General features: G+C 35.5%; 1 protein-coding gene across 1 annotated transcript in view; it reads left to right on the forward strand.

Annotated features, from left to right (window-relative positions):
* LOC121421337 (fibropellin-1-like) overlaps positions 1–11,310 on the forward strand; it is a 78,250-nt gene extending 66,940 nt beyond the window's left edge. The window contains exons 22-27 of the mRNA XM_041616024.1: positions 44–281; positions 1,689–1,790; positions 4,434–4,578; positions 6,112–6,253; positions 7,005–7,058; positions 10,935–11,310. Coding sequence (XP_041471958.1) covers positions 44–281; positions 1,689–1,790; positions 4,434–4,578; positions 6,112–6,253; positions 7,005–7,058; positions 10,935–10,970 — 717 coding nt within the window. The 3' untranslated portion in view covers positions 10,971–11,310. The remainder of the gene's footprint in view (positions 1–43; positions 282–1,688; positions 1,791–4,433; positions 4,579–6,111; positions 6,254–7,004; positions 7,059–10,934) is intronic.
* The last annotated feature ends 4,578 nt before the right edge of the window (positions 11,311–15,888 follow it).

Below are 15,888 nucleotides of genomic sequence, written 5' to 3' on the forward strand. Positions count from 1 at the left end.
GAAATACTCGTAAGGTTTCATTTTTTTAAATTTCATATATTAGTTTAGTGAGTACGTACGGGCTTCATTGCAAAGCAGAAGGTATCAGCTACTTGGTGACAGTTGTGAAGTGATAGGGTTTCGTCAGGGCAGTATAATTGCTGACATCAGCTTTCAAGTGGCTGCAGCAACTCAAAGGATAGCTGATGATCTTGCACTGGCTGTAGCTGATCTGTCTACTGACATCCCTCAACGTTTATCAACGAATGGACAAACTCTGTTGGCAATTTTTACAGCAAATGGTACGGATAGATCCCCGCGCCTAGTGGGGACTGGTCGAAATATTTGTTTATTGGTGAAAATGTGTCTACCAACAAAATATCAGTATCAATCACTGGTTAAGAATCTACCAGATATCTGGTTGATATTACACCTTTTCTTTATTCGGATAAAAAATTGAAGCACAACATTCGCAGTTTTATCAAATCAAACCTGAAGCAATTTTTGACAATGCATGTTGTACTTGAAACCTTGATACCTAAAAGTCTTATCAAACATAAACAAGATTTTTAAAGCAAATACCAAAATCGTATATTTATCATACAATCCATACAAATATTACTATTGGTGTTCGATTTGTGAAAAGAAATCACGTGACGATATGCAGTTTTTTCCCTTCAAAGACGACGTTATGATGCATTTTGCTTTAATCTCAAGGTAACATATTTGATTCAATAATTCCTGGGATACAAGTTTGATTGATAATCTTCGTTATATCTTACCATTGCGCGCATTGAGATAAATACTAATATGCACGCATTGTTCATAGCCCTTTAAAGCACGCCGAAAACTTTAGTAAAGAGTCTGAAATTATACTCGATTAATAACTAACATAGTATTACTAAAGTCTACCTGTCATTTTACAAAATTCAGCCGCTAGAATTCAGAATCGATATTTTGCTGCCGTTACAATTCAAATTGTGGCATGATGTCCCTCACTCGATTTTTGGCAATTTAGAAATAATATTTTGAATACTTACTTTACGGATTTAGGAATTGGATATAAGAACGCTAAAGACACAGATTTTATCTTGAAATTTTCACCCATTGAACGCTAGTCTTGTGAAGGGCTTTTATAAACAAGAAAGAATGATTGCAATCACTGATGAGAAAATACAAAATACAATTTTTCAGTCTATCAATAATCTGGTTGTTCGATGTATTATAACAGTTGATCCATTCAGATTAGACTTTGTTGATATTTTTTTTGCATCTTTTATCCTTTATGATAATCCAAACATTAAGTTTAGTTTTTCTTTAGTATTAAATCAAAGTGATATTGAATCCATGTCGTTGATGAACAGATACATAAAATATCTTTTAAATTTTCGTAAAGGTCTGTCATTGAAGATGGAATTACATCGCCCAAATTCTATAATGAATTTTCTTCTGATGTCTTATGACAACTATGTTTTCTTCCAATTCATGATTTGTAAATATTGCCATAAATTGATTTTGCATCGACACTTTAAATCTGAAAACGTCTGGCAATATCATCTAAAATAAATATAATCTACATCAAGTCCGTTCATATTATAAACAAAATATGTCGGTATAACAGCAGTAATATAATTTTGATTTCTCGCAAAGAAAAAAATTGATCGGTCAATGTTCGAATGACCCCATGATATTATTTTTCTAATCAACAGTTCAGTGTGATCAGTCAAATTGTCGGAATGGTGGGACCTGTACTAATGCTGCTCAGCATTGCGATTGCCCATCCGGCTTTAGTGGAGCTTTCTGTCAAAATGGTATGTTGGAAATAAAATATATTGAGGTCTATCAAAAAGGAGCCTGGGAAATCGGGCTGAAAATGAGTTTCATAAATTATAATATAACCATAGGCCTATTGTGAAGTTACATGGCAACTCATTTGTTCCCTTAGGGTTTGCATATTTTGTGTTTTATGCCTTCCAACTCAAACATGAAACGATCAATCTACATTTTTCATGTATTGAAATGTGGTTGTTGAACTCACAATGTTCCCAGCAACCACACGTTTACCTGAATACTGTCACCTTTTCAGAAGACTTTTGTTATCATAAAAAAGGGCTTGTTCAGATTCACAATTACTTGTCAACTGACAATACTTTTTTGAAAGAAATCATCAATAAAATAACCAGTCGGAGTGGTGTAAGGCGCCTGTTAGACGGTCCGGGGTTCGATCCCGGCCACGGCGATTAAGTACGCTCTTTTATCATACATTCGCATAAATGAAACTGCTATAGGGGAGGGTGGGGTAAGTTGAGCAAAGGGGCAAGTTGAGCCACCAACCCCAGGCCAATAATGGATGTGTTGATGTCATGTATTGGTGACCCATTGCATTACCACTAACCCCACCACCTTGTTTTCAACTTTGAAACAAAACATACTTTTTTAGAGGGAAAATACATATTTCAGCCAAAAAAGTAAAAAAAAAAAAATGTGTGAAATAGATAAGTGCTTTTTACACACACACGTCTTTAAATATAATAAAGACATAAGAACAATATTTTTAGCCCAGGTATGGTTCTTCATTCTTGTCATAGTCTTTTACATGATGGATGCATAAGAAATGTGTGGATGTGAAATCGCATTTATTTCAGACTGGAGTAAGTTGAGTCAGCCAACATGGGGCAAGTTCAGCCATGGTAATTCTGATGGTAATGTATATATAAAAAACAAACCTTAAAAAGTTATCGATATGGAGGCAGAAAGGAACAAATTTACATGACTTTTCTTTTCCTTTTAGAGAGTGTTAGTATTTATAGAGAATTAGCAAGTAATAAGACTGAATAAAAAACTGACATGCCGGTTCTTTTGAACATAGTTTTTGTGCTCAACTTACCCCAGAAGGTGGCTTAACTTACCCCACAGATGGGGCAAGTTCAGCCATTTGACACCTCTTTTTTTCAAAGGTGACAATGACCTTCAATGTTGAGGTAGAAAGTGTTATATAGGTGAAAAATATTTCAGAAGAATTAAATTTTAAGGCAAGGTACTTATTTCTACAAGATTATTAATCATATCAATTTTAACATGCAAAAAGCAAAAAGTGTCGCAACTTACCCCGCCTTCCCCTATGCATTCTTTGTAAATCTGTGTAAACTTTTTGAAAACACAATAAGATATTTTTTATCCTTTTCACCTTTATGGTTGAGAAAATATCACAAAGAGAGGAAGATTCATATTAGAGTAAGTGTTAAATAAATAAAAAATAAAATAAACCAAATAAAACACTTCTTTATTACAATTCATTGTTCAAAATCGGGCTTTGGATACCCTTCATGAATTGGATACATTTGTTTTTTTTTCACTTTATCCCTGGTTCTTGTACTATATATCATGAAGCTAGAATGTTAGTTTTCAGGACCTGAATATTCCAACTATCGTGCCGTATTCCTGGCCTTTACACTTGCCTTGTCAAACAGCTCTCTGAACCACACAAGATTCTGAGGTCTAGTTGAATTAAAGGGGAATCCAGCCTTGGCCATAAAGTGGTGTGTTGGGAAGGAGAAAAATAAATTAAACAAAATGGTGAAAGTTTGAAAGAAATCGGACAAGCAATAAGAAAGTTATTGCTGTTTTGAAATTGAGATCACTAATACTATGTAGATTTCAAATTGGCAACTGGGTAAGTAAATTATGACAAGGGGCAAGGCTAACTTTCCCATAGGCCATGTACTTTATTATCAGGGATTTGTGGTTTTCTCCGAAGTACCCATTCGCCCGGGGCAGTAATCTAAATATAACCCAGATAGTATATTGTTTTATGTCACCATGAAAGAAAAATATAATTTGAAATAAAACTTTTGGGAAAAATGACAATTTAGCCATAATATGTATTGGAGTACATGGAAGAGTAGTCCTTGCCTTACATCACTATGACATCCCATATGTGGCCAATTTGAAGTCTCCATGGGTATATAGTGATTACCAATATTTACAACTTTTACAAATTCTTAACTTTCTTGTTGTTTGTCCAATATTGTTCAAACTTTCAGCAATCAACTTGTCTGATTTTTCTTTTCCTTATAAAAACAAGTTTTTATTTGGGTTGGATTCCCCTTTAACGTCACAGACTAATTCGGTAAGTGTCCAAAAAAAAACATTGCCTGTTTTGTATGTTTCACGAACTCGACCATTCCGCATGAATTATACCTCACGACAGTCACATTTGAATAAAACGATTGTTTTCGACTCGACGTACGGCGGCCTTAGAGCAAATGTGACTGAGGTATGGTGAAGCCAACTGTTTCACGGATCATTCTCTGACAGTAACAAATGATTGAATGTTCATTAAGCTTGTTATAAATTGAATTGATACTGTTATAGATTTTTGTCACAGCTGTTTTGATATCTGTAGATCACAACCTTAGCACATGGGTCAATTTGTTTTGTTTTCTTTACTTAAGTTTCAAGTTCTCAAGGACTTTCTCTTGCTGCTATTATTGGCATTGTGGCTGGGATAACTGCTTTTGTTTTCGTCATCATAAGCTGTGTCTGCTGCATATCTCTTCGTTACAGACAACGGAGTCAAGCAAAACAAATTATTATGGCGTGAGTATCCAAATTCAATTGTATGTAATATTGTTGCGAGAAAGAACCGGGTTTTTTCCTCTTGTTTTTAACATCTAGGACTCGTTGCAGAAAGACTTGAGATAAAACTCTTGAGATTAAATTGAACTTGAATTCAACCAATCAGAAATTCGTATTCGGTCTCGATTGTAGCAGCGTCTAAACGCGATTCTTTTTGCAAGGGGCTGCTTATAAAAATGATTAATTTCAGACAAAATACTATTCATAAAAATTAACTATAAAAGGTTTTTGCGATTTGTGATGAAATAACACCGGGATAGACGTAAATGCCTCCCATCAAATCATATATTCGTTTTGGGGTGTTTTTTTTGGGGGGGGGTCTAAATAGGACTACCCTAATATAACTCACATCCCGAAAGAGAACACAAAATGTATCCAAATTTGTTTGGCTATATCCCCAAAGATTCATGTTACTCTTTAAATCAAGATTATCATGAATGTGTATATCTTGAGAAAATGATAGAGCAAATGATATAACATGAAAATGTGTTGTTTTTATAACTTCTGTATTTTTTTTTATAATAGATGAAATAACATCGGGATAATTATCTTATACTGATGCACTCAAAGAATTAAACTTAGAATTGTTATCCGACCGCAGGAAAATCATGTAAGAAAAGTTATTCCTCCAACTGCAAAAGTCAGATCACATTTTGAATAACCTCGTTCCATTAAAGAAGGAGTATTAGTATGATTTTAGGAACAGAAACAATATCCCTTACCAATGTTTAAAACAAAAAAGGTACAGAGTTTTATCCCCTGGTGTCTGTACAATCTTCAGTAGGAAGAATAGTCTGTAGCGCATTAGTTTGTAAATTACCCAGTAGAAAGGATCGATCAGTCTCTCGACGTAATAGATTTAATATATTTTTATATTCAAATATTGCGTATTCCCAGATTTGCTATCATGTTAAGTCTCTATACCTTTGAATGTGATACAATGTGCAAAATCTTCCAGTTTCGTTCTTTATGCTCTCTTCGCATTTCCCTCTTCTTCTCCTTCTTTCCTCCTTTTCTTTCTTTCTTTCTTCCTTTTTCTTTGACCCCCTACTCATTTTTTATACTCCCTCCCCCTCAGAAATAGATACACAAACGTTCTCTTGTTTATGGTTTGCAGCTAATATTTATAAGATAAGAAAATATATTACTACACTAGTTAGATTACATACGCCTATGATGAAAAAAGAAACGACAAATCTACGGGCGTCTATTTTTTTTTTATTGGCCTTTATTTGAGTTCAGTGATATCATTTCAACTGTTGATATCGATGGCAGCTTTCACTATAAAGTTTTGAGCGCTAGTGTACTGCTTCATCCATTATCCCATTATACTGCTATTTATTCACTTTCACCGTCCTTTTATTCAGATGTTTTATAGTAACATTAGGATTTTTGATAAAGTCCGAACCAACGTCAAAACCAAACAACAGGAAGTCGATTTATAGGGATCATAATCATTGCACTCTTTATTTTTTTTTCATTTCTATTATTAAGTGATGGGTATAACGACTACCCAGGTTTCTACGGAAAGAGAGCGTTGGATAGTTATTCAGATAACGGTTCCTATGATGGGAGACGTCAAGCCATCGATCGTATGCGAGTGAATGGAGCATCCGTTCAATGGAACCCAAGATTGGTAATAATAACGTCTTTGTTTCATACCCCAGGGAGAGTTTCTTCAACATTGTCGACTGAAAAAATCGGGAGTTTTCGTAACCACTACGTAGACGCCTTCGAGAACATATAGAAGCTATTGTCGAAGGCACTACATGACAAAGAGGTCTTTGTTGAAAATTAGTGAGTCAAAACAGCAGTTTCGTCCTGGACTCTGGAAAAAACGACATATTTGTTTTTCATCCAGTCTGAATCTCTGGACGATATGCTGTCCTGGTCCTCCAACTTTTGACAAAAACATAATTTCACATAATAAAAATACAAAAGAATAGGTGGGGATATGATATCATCAGCACACGTAATGAATTTTCATTAAGACATGCCAAGAACTGTTTTAGTGGAATAATGCAAATATTTTAAATTCAAGAACCTTTCAATTTTTATCAAAATTTGATCTTATTGTCAGATTTTGTTCTGTGAATTTTACTCTATTTATTGGGATACAGATATATTCAGCCGGGAGTATCTCTTCAATAAATCTTGTAGAATCTTAAAACGAGGCATGTTAAGTTTTTTTTTTCAAAAGAGATGCGTACCAATGGTAAATAATTTGACTATGCACTAAACCTAGTGTACAGACCAAATTGATTTAGATACATTACTAGTAATATAATAATAATTGTACTCTCGTAGTATCTCATATCAAAGCATTGCAAATTGATTATTAAGGTAATGAGGTTTTAAATGAAAAACATAATCTCATTTCATTTCAGGCAGAAGATAGGCGTCATTTCAGTACTCCTTATGTAGTGGATGGAAGAATCCCGGTATGTAAAGTTTTTGTTGCATTTTATGTAATCAAAAGAATAAATGTAATAACATCGCCGTAAACCATATATAAACGCTCGATATTTCAATAACATCAAATCATATATGAAGAGTTTATTCCAAAAAGAGTTGGGTCCACTTCTAGTCATTGTATTATTTTTCATATACTTATATTGTAGGGGGTTTTTTTAACTGGAAATCTGAAACATGATACTCCGTCATGAGAATGAAAAATCTTTGTGTCTTAAAAAAAATTATTTGGAAATTTTATTTTCATTTTCTAAATAAACTGGAACTAACCACTTTCATGGGCGCATATGATTGTTTGTTGGGATGATGGGTGTGTGTGTTTATGTGTGCTTATGGGGAGGGTGGGTGCATATGTGTACATGTCTGTGCTTGTGGTGGAGGTATGTGTGTATGTGTATGTGTGTTTGTTGGGAGGATAGGTGGGTGTGTGTATTTGTGCTTGTAGGGAGGATGGGTGCGTGTGTGTGTGTATGCGTGCTTGTTGAGAGGGTAGGTGGGTGTGGTATGTGTGCTTGTTGAGAGGGTAGGTGGGTGTGGTATGTGTGCTTGTTGGGAGGGTAGGTGGGTGTGGTGTGTGTGCTTGTTGGGAGGGTAGGTGGGTGTGGTGTGTGTGCTTGTTGGGAGGGTAGGTGGGTGTGGTATGTGTGCTTGTGGGAGGGTAGGTGGGTGTGTGTATGTGTGCTTGTAGGGAGGATGGGTGCGTGTGTGTGTTTGCTTGTCGGGAGGGTAGGTGTGTGTGGTATGTGTGCTTGATGGGAGGGTAGGTGGGTGTGGTATGTAGGGTAGTTGGGTGTGGTATGTGTGCTTGTGGGGAGGATAGGTGGGTGTGTGTATTTGTGCTTGTAGGGAGGATGGGTGCGTGTGTGTGTGTGTATGCGTGCTTGTTGAGAGGGTAGGTGGGTGTGGTATGTGTGCTTGTTGAGAAGGTAGGTGGGTGTGGTATGTGTGCTTGTTGGGAGGGTAGGTGGGTGTGGTGTGTGTGCTTGTTGGGAGGGTAGGTGGGTGTGGTGTGTGTGCTTGTTGGGAGGGTAGGTGGGTGTGGTATGTGTGCTTGTGGGGAGGGTAGGTGGGTGTGTGTATGTGTGCTTGTAGGGAGGATGGGTGCGTGTGTGTGTTTGCTTGTCGGGAGGGTAGGTGTGTGTGGTATGTGTGCTTGATGGGAGGGTAGGTGGGTGTGGTATGTGTGCTTGTTGGGAGGATAGGTGGGTGTGTGTATTTGTGCTTGTAGGGAGGATGGGTGCGTGTGTGTGTGTGTATGCGTGCTTGTTGAGAGGGTAGGTGGGTGTGGTATGTGTGCTTGTTGAGAAGGTAGGTGGGTGTGGTATGTGTGCTTGTTGGGAGGGTAGGTGGGTGTGGTGTGTGTGCTTGTTGGGAGGGTAGGTGGGTGTGGTGTGTGTGCTTGTTGGGAGAGTAGGTGGGTGTGATGTGTGTGCTTGTTGTGAGGGTAGGTGGGTGTGGTATGTGTTCTTGTAGGGAGGATGGGTGCTTGTGTGTGTGTGTTTTCTTGTTGGGAGGGTAGGTGTGTGTGGTATGTGTGTTTGTGGAGTAGGTGGGTACGTGTGTATGTTTGTTGGGAGGGTGGATGCTTATGTGTGTCTGTGCTTGTTGTGGGGGTGGGTGTGTTCATGTATGTGTGCATGTGGGAAGGGTAGGTGCGTTTATTTTGATTGCAGTCCATTACTCCTTTGAGTAGTGGCCAAAAAGAAGAGAAAAAGTGAGATCCAATGAAACATATAATTGAAAAAAAAAACAAGAAAAGCCAGTTAGGGTCAGAGGAAACATTTTTCTCTAATCCTGTCTTCACTGTGAAAACATCAATCAGCTGCCATCCATGAATGACTCTAGATATCAATTCATCTCATATGGATTGTTAACCAGATCTGAGATGTTTATATCTATCTATATTTTTATATTTTTTTTTATTCCTTTACCAAGTAAGAATGATCGCCAGTTTTTTTAAAGATCACGGGAAATTTCATCCCATGTATAATACATATTTCAATTTCAATTCCAATTTAAGTACTTATTTCCAAATTCATTAAAAGTAACACAATGAGGACAAAATCGTTTATGTAATTCAGAAAGGAATCATAAATAACAACAGAAACAAAAACAAATGTATCAACAGAACATAACCGAAACAAACAGTGGTAAAAGTAAAATAATAGTTGGCGCAGTAATTTTGCCCAAATAGTTAAAAACAAATGAATGGAAATGGGGCATGGACGAAAAATTCTTGTCGAAACGCGCCTACCCAAGAAAAATTAATTGTTCAAATAATTTTCAGTGTGTGGTACGGATGCGGCAAGTACCGAAGAATGAATGGAAATAGGAATAATCATTCATAATAGATAATGATAATAATAAACTAACGTGAAAGGCGCGATAGCTCAGTCGGTAGAGCGGGGATTGACATTTCGATGACCCGAGTTCGACTCTCATTTGGTGCGCTACTGCCCGTTGGTAAGGCATTAATCATCATTACCAGGTCCTTCAGTGAGGACCTTAAGCAGTCGGTCCTCTAGTTGCTTGCTTACAAGCATTCGTGCTTTCTTAGCAATCAGGTTAAAAATCCCCATCAATCAAAATTCAAGGTAAAAAAAAAAGACTCACAAACACATAACAGGAACCATGTTTAAACAAAATCAATAATTGCTCAGTAATTTATTATAATATTGTCGTTTTAAATATTATTAAATTGAATTTTAATATGTACACAGGTCTAAACTATAGTTTGAGGCAGGTATGTCGTATTGAATGCTTTTGATCTATCATTGATGAGGTCAATCCATTTGAGTAGGTCTATTTGGTCCTTTTGAGAAGGCCCATCCTGTCCATCTATATAAATCATACATTCATAAAAATCATAAGGTAAAGGCTACAGTACAACTGCAAATTTTACTCCTACTAGAAATAATAACAATTATGATGACAATTGTAACAAATAATAGGCTTACATGTAATAACAATAATGATAATACTGATAACAAAATTATAAAAATCAAATGAATAATGATGGGCAATTTAGTAAAATATATATATATATATATGTCCGACCCCCAGTACATGTAGGACCTTCCGGAAGTTATTTTTTCTGGTTTCTGTTTTATAAAGAAAGTCGGTATTGGAGCAAATGATCATGACTTTGGCAGTTTATAAGTGAACTAATAAGTGAGAAAAAAAAACAAGATCGGGCGTTGGTTGATTATTTGATGGATTTTTTCTCTGATGAAAATACGGGAAATAATACTTTTCATTATCCATTCATGAAGTGCTGTACATATTTTGAAGGCAGCGAAGCCTACCTCCCTTTCACATGGAAAAACAAATTGAATGATGATATGTAAGGCTAATGACCAATTTTAGCACGTGTGAAACCAAACTAAAAATACAAACGCTAATCGCAATCATAAATTCAAATTCTACTCCGGAGGTGAATTCCAGATAAGGTTCAGTCACATTACGGTACAAATTTTACGTGTGAAAGGCTTGACCTCCAAAACATCTTTGGGGGCGGAGCTTACGTGTTCTTTCAAGCCCCTCCGTAGATAATACAATTGTCATGCACTCATCGTATCGATAGAGTATTTTGACTGACACTTTACCAAGCCTTCGCTCGGGAAGTTGAATTCAAATCACAGTTTTCGAGTGAGCGTGTGAAAGGTCCGATGATTCTAAAGACGAATTGCAATTATCAATACAATGATGATGCAAGATTCACGTGTAAAAAGACCCTTTGTTTTATGAAAAAACGAATCCAACGTTCTCCATTTCTCGCACGAGTAAAACTGTACTTGTTAATAGGCCATTGTTGAAATATATTCTTTTGTACTCTCTCATTACAGGAAAGACGTGTGGATAGAAAAGCAATCGTTTATTGATTGATATGATGACTTATGATGACCTATACCTTCGGAAAAGGCACGGATAGGACAACGGAACATGGATTAGTGATTAATGTTGCATACCTATTTTGGGGAACAATTGGTTTTAATTATCATTAAGAGGAATAATATATATCATCGAGGGCAATAGTGGGTATTAGACGCACAAGAAACAGTTTTGAAAAGCCTGAGGAATATCGATAGTATGTAGAACCTTGTAGATAATCATATTATAACAAACTCTTTAGAATATAATTAAAACAATAAGCTGTCACTATAACTGACCATTAATACAAGCCATTAAAAATCTTCGCATTACTTCGTTCGGTCTTTGATATATTCCAGTCAATTGTTCGAAGAAGGATTCATTTCACATCTTTATTATAAAGTTTAAGGAATTACATTTTTATGGCGCCTTGACTTACATATTCCTTTAACAAGAACTTTGCAAAGAATTCAGTGTCTCCGGGCCTGCCTACTGGAACTCTCTGCCTCAAGATTTCAAAGAATCCCCCAATGGAAATATTTTTAAACGCAAACTGAAAAAGATGTTAATTCTGCAATACTCGTTGCAAACAGGTCAAGCTGAATAGCTAATTTAATTATACTCGACTTTTGTGAATATGTGTATTATATGCGCTCATATTATATACATAGTGATGAATATTATTTGTTTTATTATTTTTTTCTTCTTAAAACTGCAATTGTAAAAAGTACCTGCTCCTGCTGCCCGGCTTCTTCTTTCTTTCTTTCTACTTAGTGTACTGCACTCCTCTGTCCCTCCTGTCTTCTCCCCCTCACCTCCCCCTCTCTATTATTTTAAAACGTAATATTTTCTCACACGATCCATCAGTTAAGTTTTTGTCAAGTGCAGAAAAATTGTTTGTATTTATTTTTAAACAAGATTATTATTAAGACGCAATTTTTATTCGTTGTAATTTTGTAATGTAACTAAGATAGGGGCTTGCCTCTTGTACAAGCTACAGTATGCTTTTTTCGGCAAGTCCCTCCGTTTTACTTTTGAATACAAATGTCATTTGCGAAATCTTTATTAACTGAATTGTGTTCCTTAAATTTATGATTATGTCATAGATACTATATTTTGTATTGTTGTACTTTCGACCTTGTTATGTTTATCATATTATGTACAATTGTGAAACGGAAATAAATCAACCAAATCAAATACTAGTTTCTATTCTAATTAGCCATATCTATGAACTATTGAATTTAAAATTTACTCTAATAAATACGAATGGTTTAAATGCATCTTAATTAATTACAGACTTTTCAACTTTATCATGTTTTACTGTCACAAACATACATATTTATAATAATAAATTTTAGGTTTTCACTTTCATCTTATTTCGTCTCCTATTGTATAAGTTAAGCGGCATGTGCTTTACCCACAATGCACTTTTTAGTTTAATATGAATAACAATTATTGTAACGATGAATATACAGTTTTACACGATGCTGTTTCCTTGCAATTTCGCCTTATGGATTTTTTTTGTCTTCATTCCATTGAAAGATAATGTTTTTCTATGCATTTGTTGAAAAAATGTCTTTAATAATATCATTTAATGTTCACCAATTTTTTTCGTTGTAGAGATTATGAAACTATCAGTAGATGATGATCTTTTTTCATATATCAAATAGTGATATTTACTGATTAACTGGTATGACATGTGCTAGCGGAATCTTTGAATGTAACTGATTTGTTTCATGAAAACACGTACCCCTTCTATGGCCTGTTGAAGAAATAGTTGCAATCAACAGCAACTCCAAAACCAAACTGAACTTAATATCATCCAATATGATCATGGCACATTATAGTAGTGTGTTTAATTTCTTTAGTCGATTTTAAATGCAAATGTTTTGGGGGAAACGGGTCCCAGATCTGGTCCAGTTGGATCCTGTACTTGTGGAACCAATAGCTAATTCTTTCTGGTGAAATGAACCCATATAGAAATCAGATTGAAAAAAAATGTCCAGCGTATCAAGTTCTTCTTTGGAAGGTAAAAGTGCTTAAAGGAAGAGCACGAGTTGATCAGTATGTTCACAGAGAAGGAATATTTTGGGAAGATATGATTTACAATGTTAAAGCTCAAACAGCTGAAGATGAATTCACACCGTGTTCCTCTCTGTGAACAATCATAAGTTAAAGGGGAGGTTCACCCTAACAAAACGTTTATTGTAGATATAGCAGATACATAAATAAAAAAAGGCTTGAGAAAATCCATCAAATAAAAAAAAATTATTAGAACGAAAAATCTTTTTTTTTCGGGCAGTATTGCTTCCCCTAGGTATATCAATAGACAAATTTTTCACCCTTCCCTAAAAAGTAAACAAAGATAAGTCATATAACGAACCATTTTAAAACTAATATTTGTGCATTTTATATTACCATATATGCAGTAGCATCTCGTTTATGACGTCACAAACCAAAAACCCAAAACTCTAATAACTTTTTCAAACTTTATTGGATTTTCATCAAACATTTACGAATATTTGTTTGATTATTTTTTTCTGCAGTCGTTATAACAAACTTTTCTTCAAGGTGAACTCTCCTTTTAAACACATATAATTTTCAGACAGGGAAAGGAGCACCCCCCCCCCCCCCCCCTCTGTACACCACTACTTGTCATATTACGCATGCATCTGTTTATCTAATACCCCTATGTCTATTTTCTATTTGTCTTGTTCTTTCCTCTTCCCTTCTATATGGTTTCCTTTCAAAAGCCATAGTATTATTATCAACATCTCTTTGCTTTTTACTGTACCTGAAATTCTAATAGTATATTATTATTCTTGAGCTAATTTGTATTACTTCGAATTCGATAACTATAGTTGAATTTGGTACGAATATGGCAAGCCATTTGACCCATAAAGGCGATAAACTCAGTTTATCGCCGAAAAACCTAGTTTTTCAATCGAAAAACTAAGTTTATCGGCGAAAAACTTAGTTTTTCGATTGAAAACTAGGTTTTTCGGCGATAAACTGAGTTTATCACCTTTATGGGTCAAATGGCTCGCCAAATACGAACACGCCAAGGCTCGATACCATTATTTTTATCATTGCCATTCGACCTAAAGTTTACAAAATACACTAATCGTTGATTTTTATGACTCATGACGTTGTGCTTTTAAATCATTTCATTTATTATATTTACTATTATTCATCAAAGCCATTATGATTATCAATGTATTCCCATTATTATTTTGTTACACTAATATAAGTCCCTATGGTAACGTACGATCTTCAATTTATATTATCTGTTTATATAATATTACTTTTCTTTCTAGTAGATTGTTAATTTCTGGTTCTTTTGTCTCTGTCAATATACCTGTTTATGTTTATCTTTTATTTACATTGTATTTTGCATAACCAATGTTTATAGAGCTACAATTGTACAAGGCCTCTTGGCTTTACTTGTGCAGTTCCCCATTTCATTATTATATTTACTTTTGTTTTATTATAATTTCCTATATTTTGTTTCATGTGTATTTTTAACCGAGGGTGAAATAAATGCGAATTGAATTGGATTGAATATTTTTCACCATCTTAAAACTTTAATGTGTAATACTTTGTTGCAGAATCTTTCCCTCATTTTACTGTTTTAGTTTGACACCATATTAAGAAAAAGCCACGCAATACTTTTGTTTCAACATGATTTTATTGCTTATTGTTTTTTGGCAATACACACACACCCCTACACCCACTCACACACTTGGCACACGCATGTCTGAGCTGGTCAACTATACAGTACAGCATTATATTATATGATCATAATTGAGGGGAAAAAAGAATTGTCACAGGGTCCGCGGAAGCGCCCCCCCCCCACTTGTTTCTAAAACCGTGTACAAAAACGTAAAAACAACCATATGATTGAATATGCTGATATTCAGCTTAAAATATCGAGTTTGGAAAGATTTTATAAAAAATCAAATCTCTCCCGTTTGTGTTTTTTATACGCACTGTATAGCATAATGTCGTATGAAAGTCTATCATAAACTTGCTAAATCTCCAAAAAGCTTCCGGCGGCTCTGTCCAAGAGTCAAGACCCCGTGCAGTGGGAGCTCTTCATCTGTAACCTTTAAAGGGCTCTATAACGGCCCCTATATGGACCCTTCCTGCATTTAGCTTTGCATTGAAGCACTGGCGTACGAGAGGGGGTGGTTCCACGGCCAAGGGGAAATAAAAGAAAATAAAGGAGGCAGCGAAATGAGATGAAACAAAATATATGTATAAATATATGACATGATATTTGCTATGATGTAAAAATCTATCACATAATTACAATTCTATTTCAAAAGGCCATTTTTCTTTCTGGCTCGCTTCGCTCGCTGGCGGCTTTTTAACAATTTTCCCACATTTGCAATGGTGTGCCCCCTCAAAATATTTGGATGATTACGGTACACAATTACATTGAATTTATGTGTTTTGTGAAAGCTATAAATATTCACGCGATTTGATTGAAATTAGTGGTCATCTGTAAAGGTTTAAAATGGATTTAATCAAGAGGTTCCGGGGCTCCACCCCGGACCCCACCCATAAAGCACTGTTGTATGGAGTATGAACCATGGCCCCCAAAGGTTCTACAACCAAGCAAAAAAAAAGGAAAAGGTTTATTTTTTATTTCGCTCGGGACTTCTTGCTACTTCTTGCCACAAGCGCCATACTGGGCCCCCTCGAGCATAGAGCTTCGCCCTGATGCGCACAATAATAACAAAAATCCTGTTCACCTAGGCGTACAAAGAAAAAGAAAAGGAATGAGAGAAGGGTGAAATATGATAGGCCTATTATCTTTCTAACATTATGTCAAAATCTATCACAAAACTGCATTTTTGCAATAAAAATGTCAAAATTTTTGCTCGATATATATATTTGCCCGATACACCATATCGCCCCCTCAAA

The sequence above is a fragment of the Lytechinus variegatus genome, chromosome 9 (assembly GCF_018143015.1).
Source record: "Lytechinus variegatus isolate NC3 chromosome 9, Lvar_3.0, whole genome shotgun sequence".
Taxonomy (NCBI): Eukaryota; Metazoa; Echinodermata; class Echinoidea; order Temnopleuroida; family Toxopneustidae; genus Lytechinus; species Lytechinus variegatus.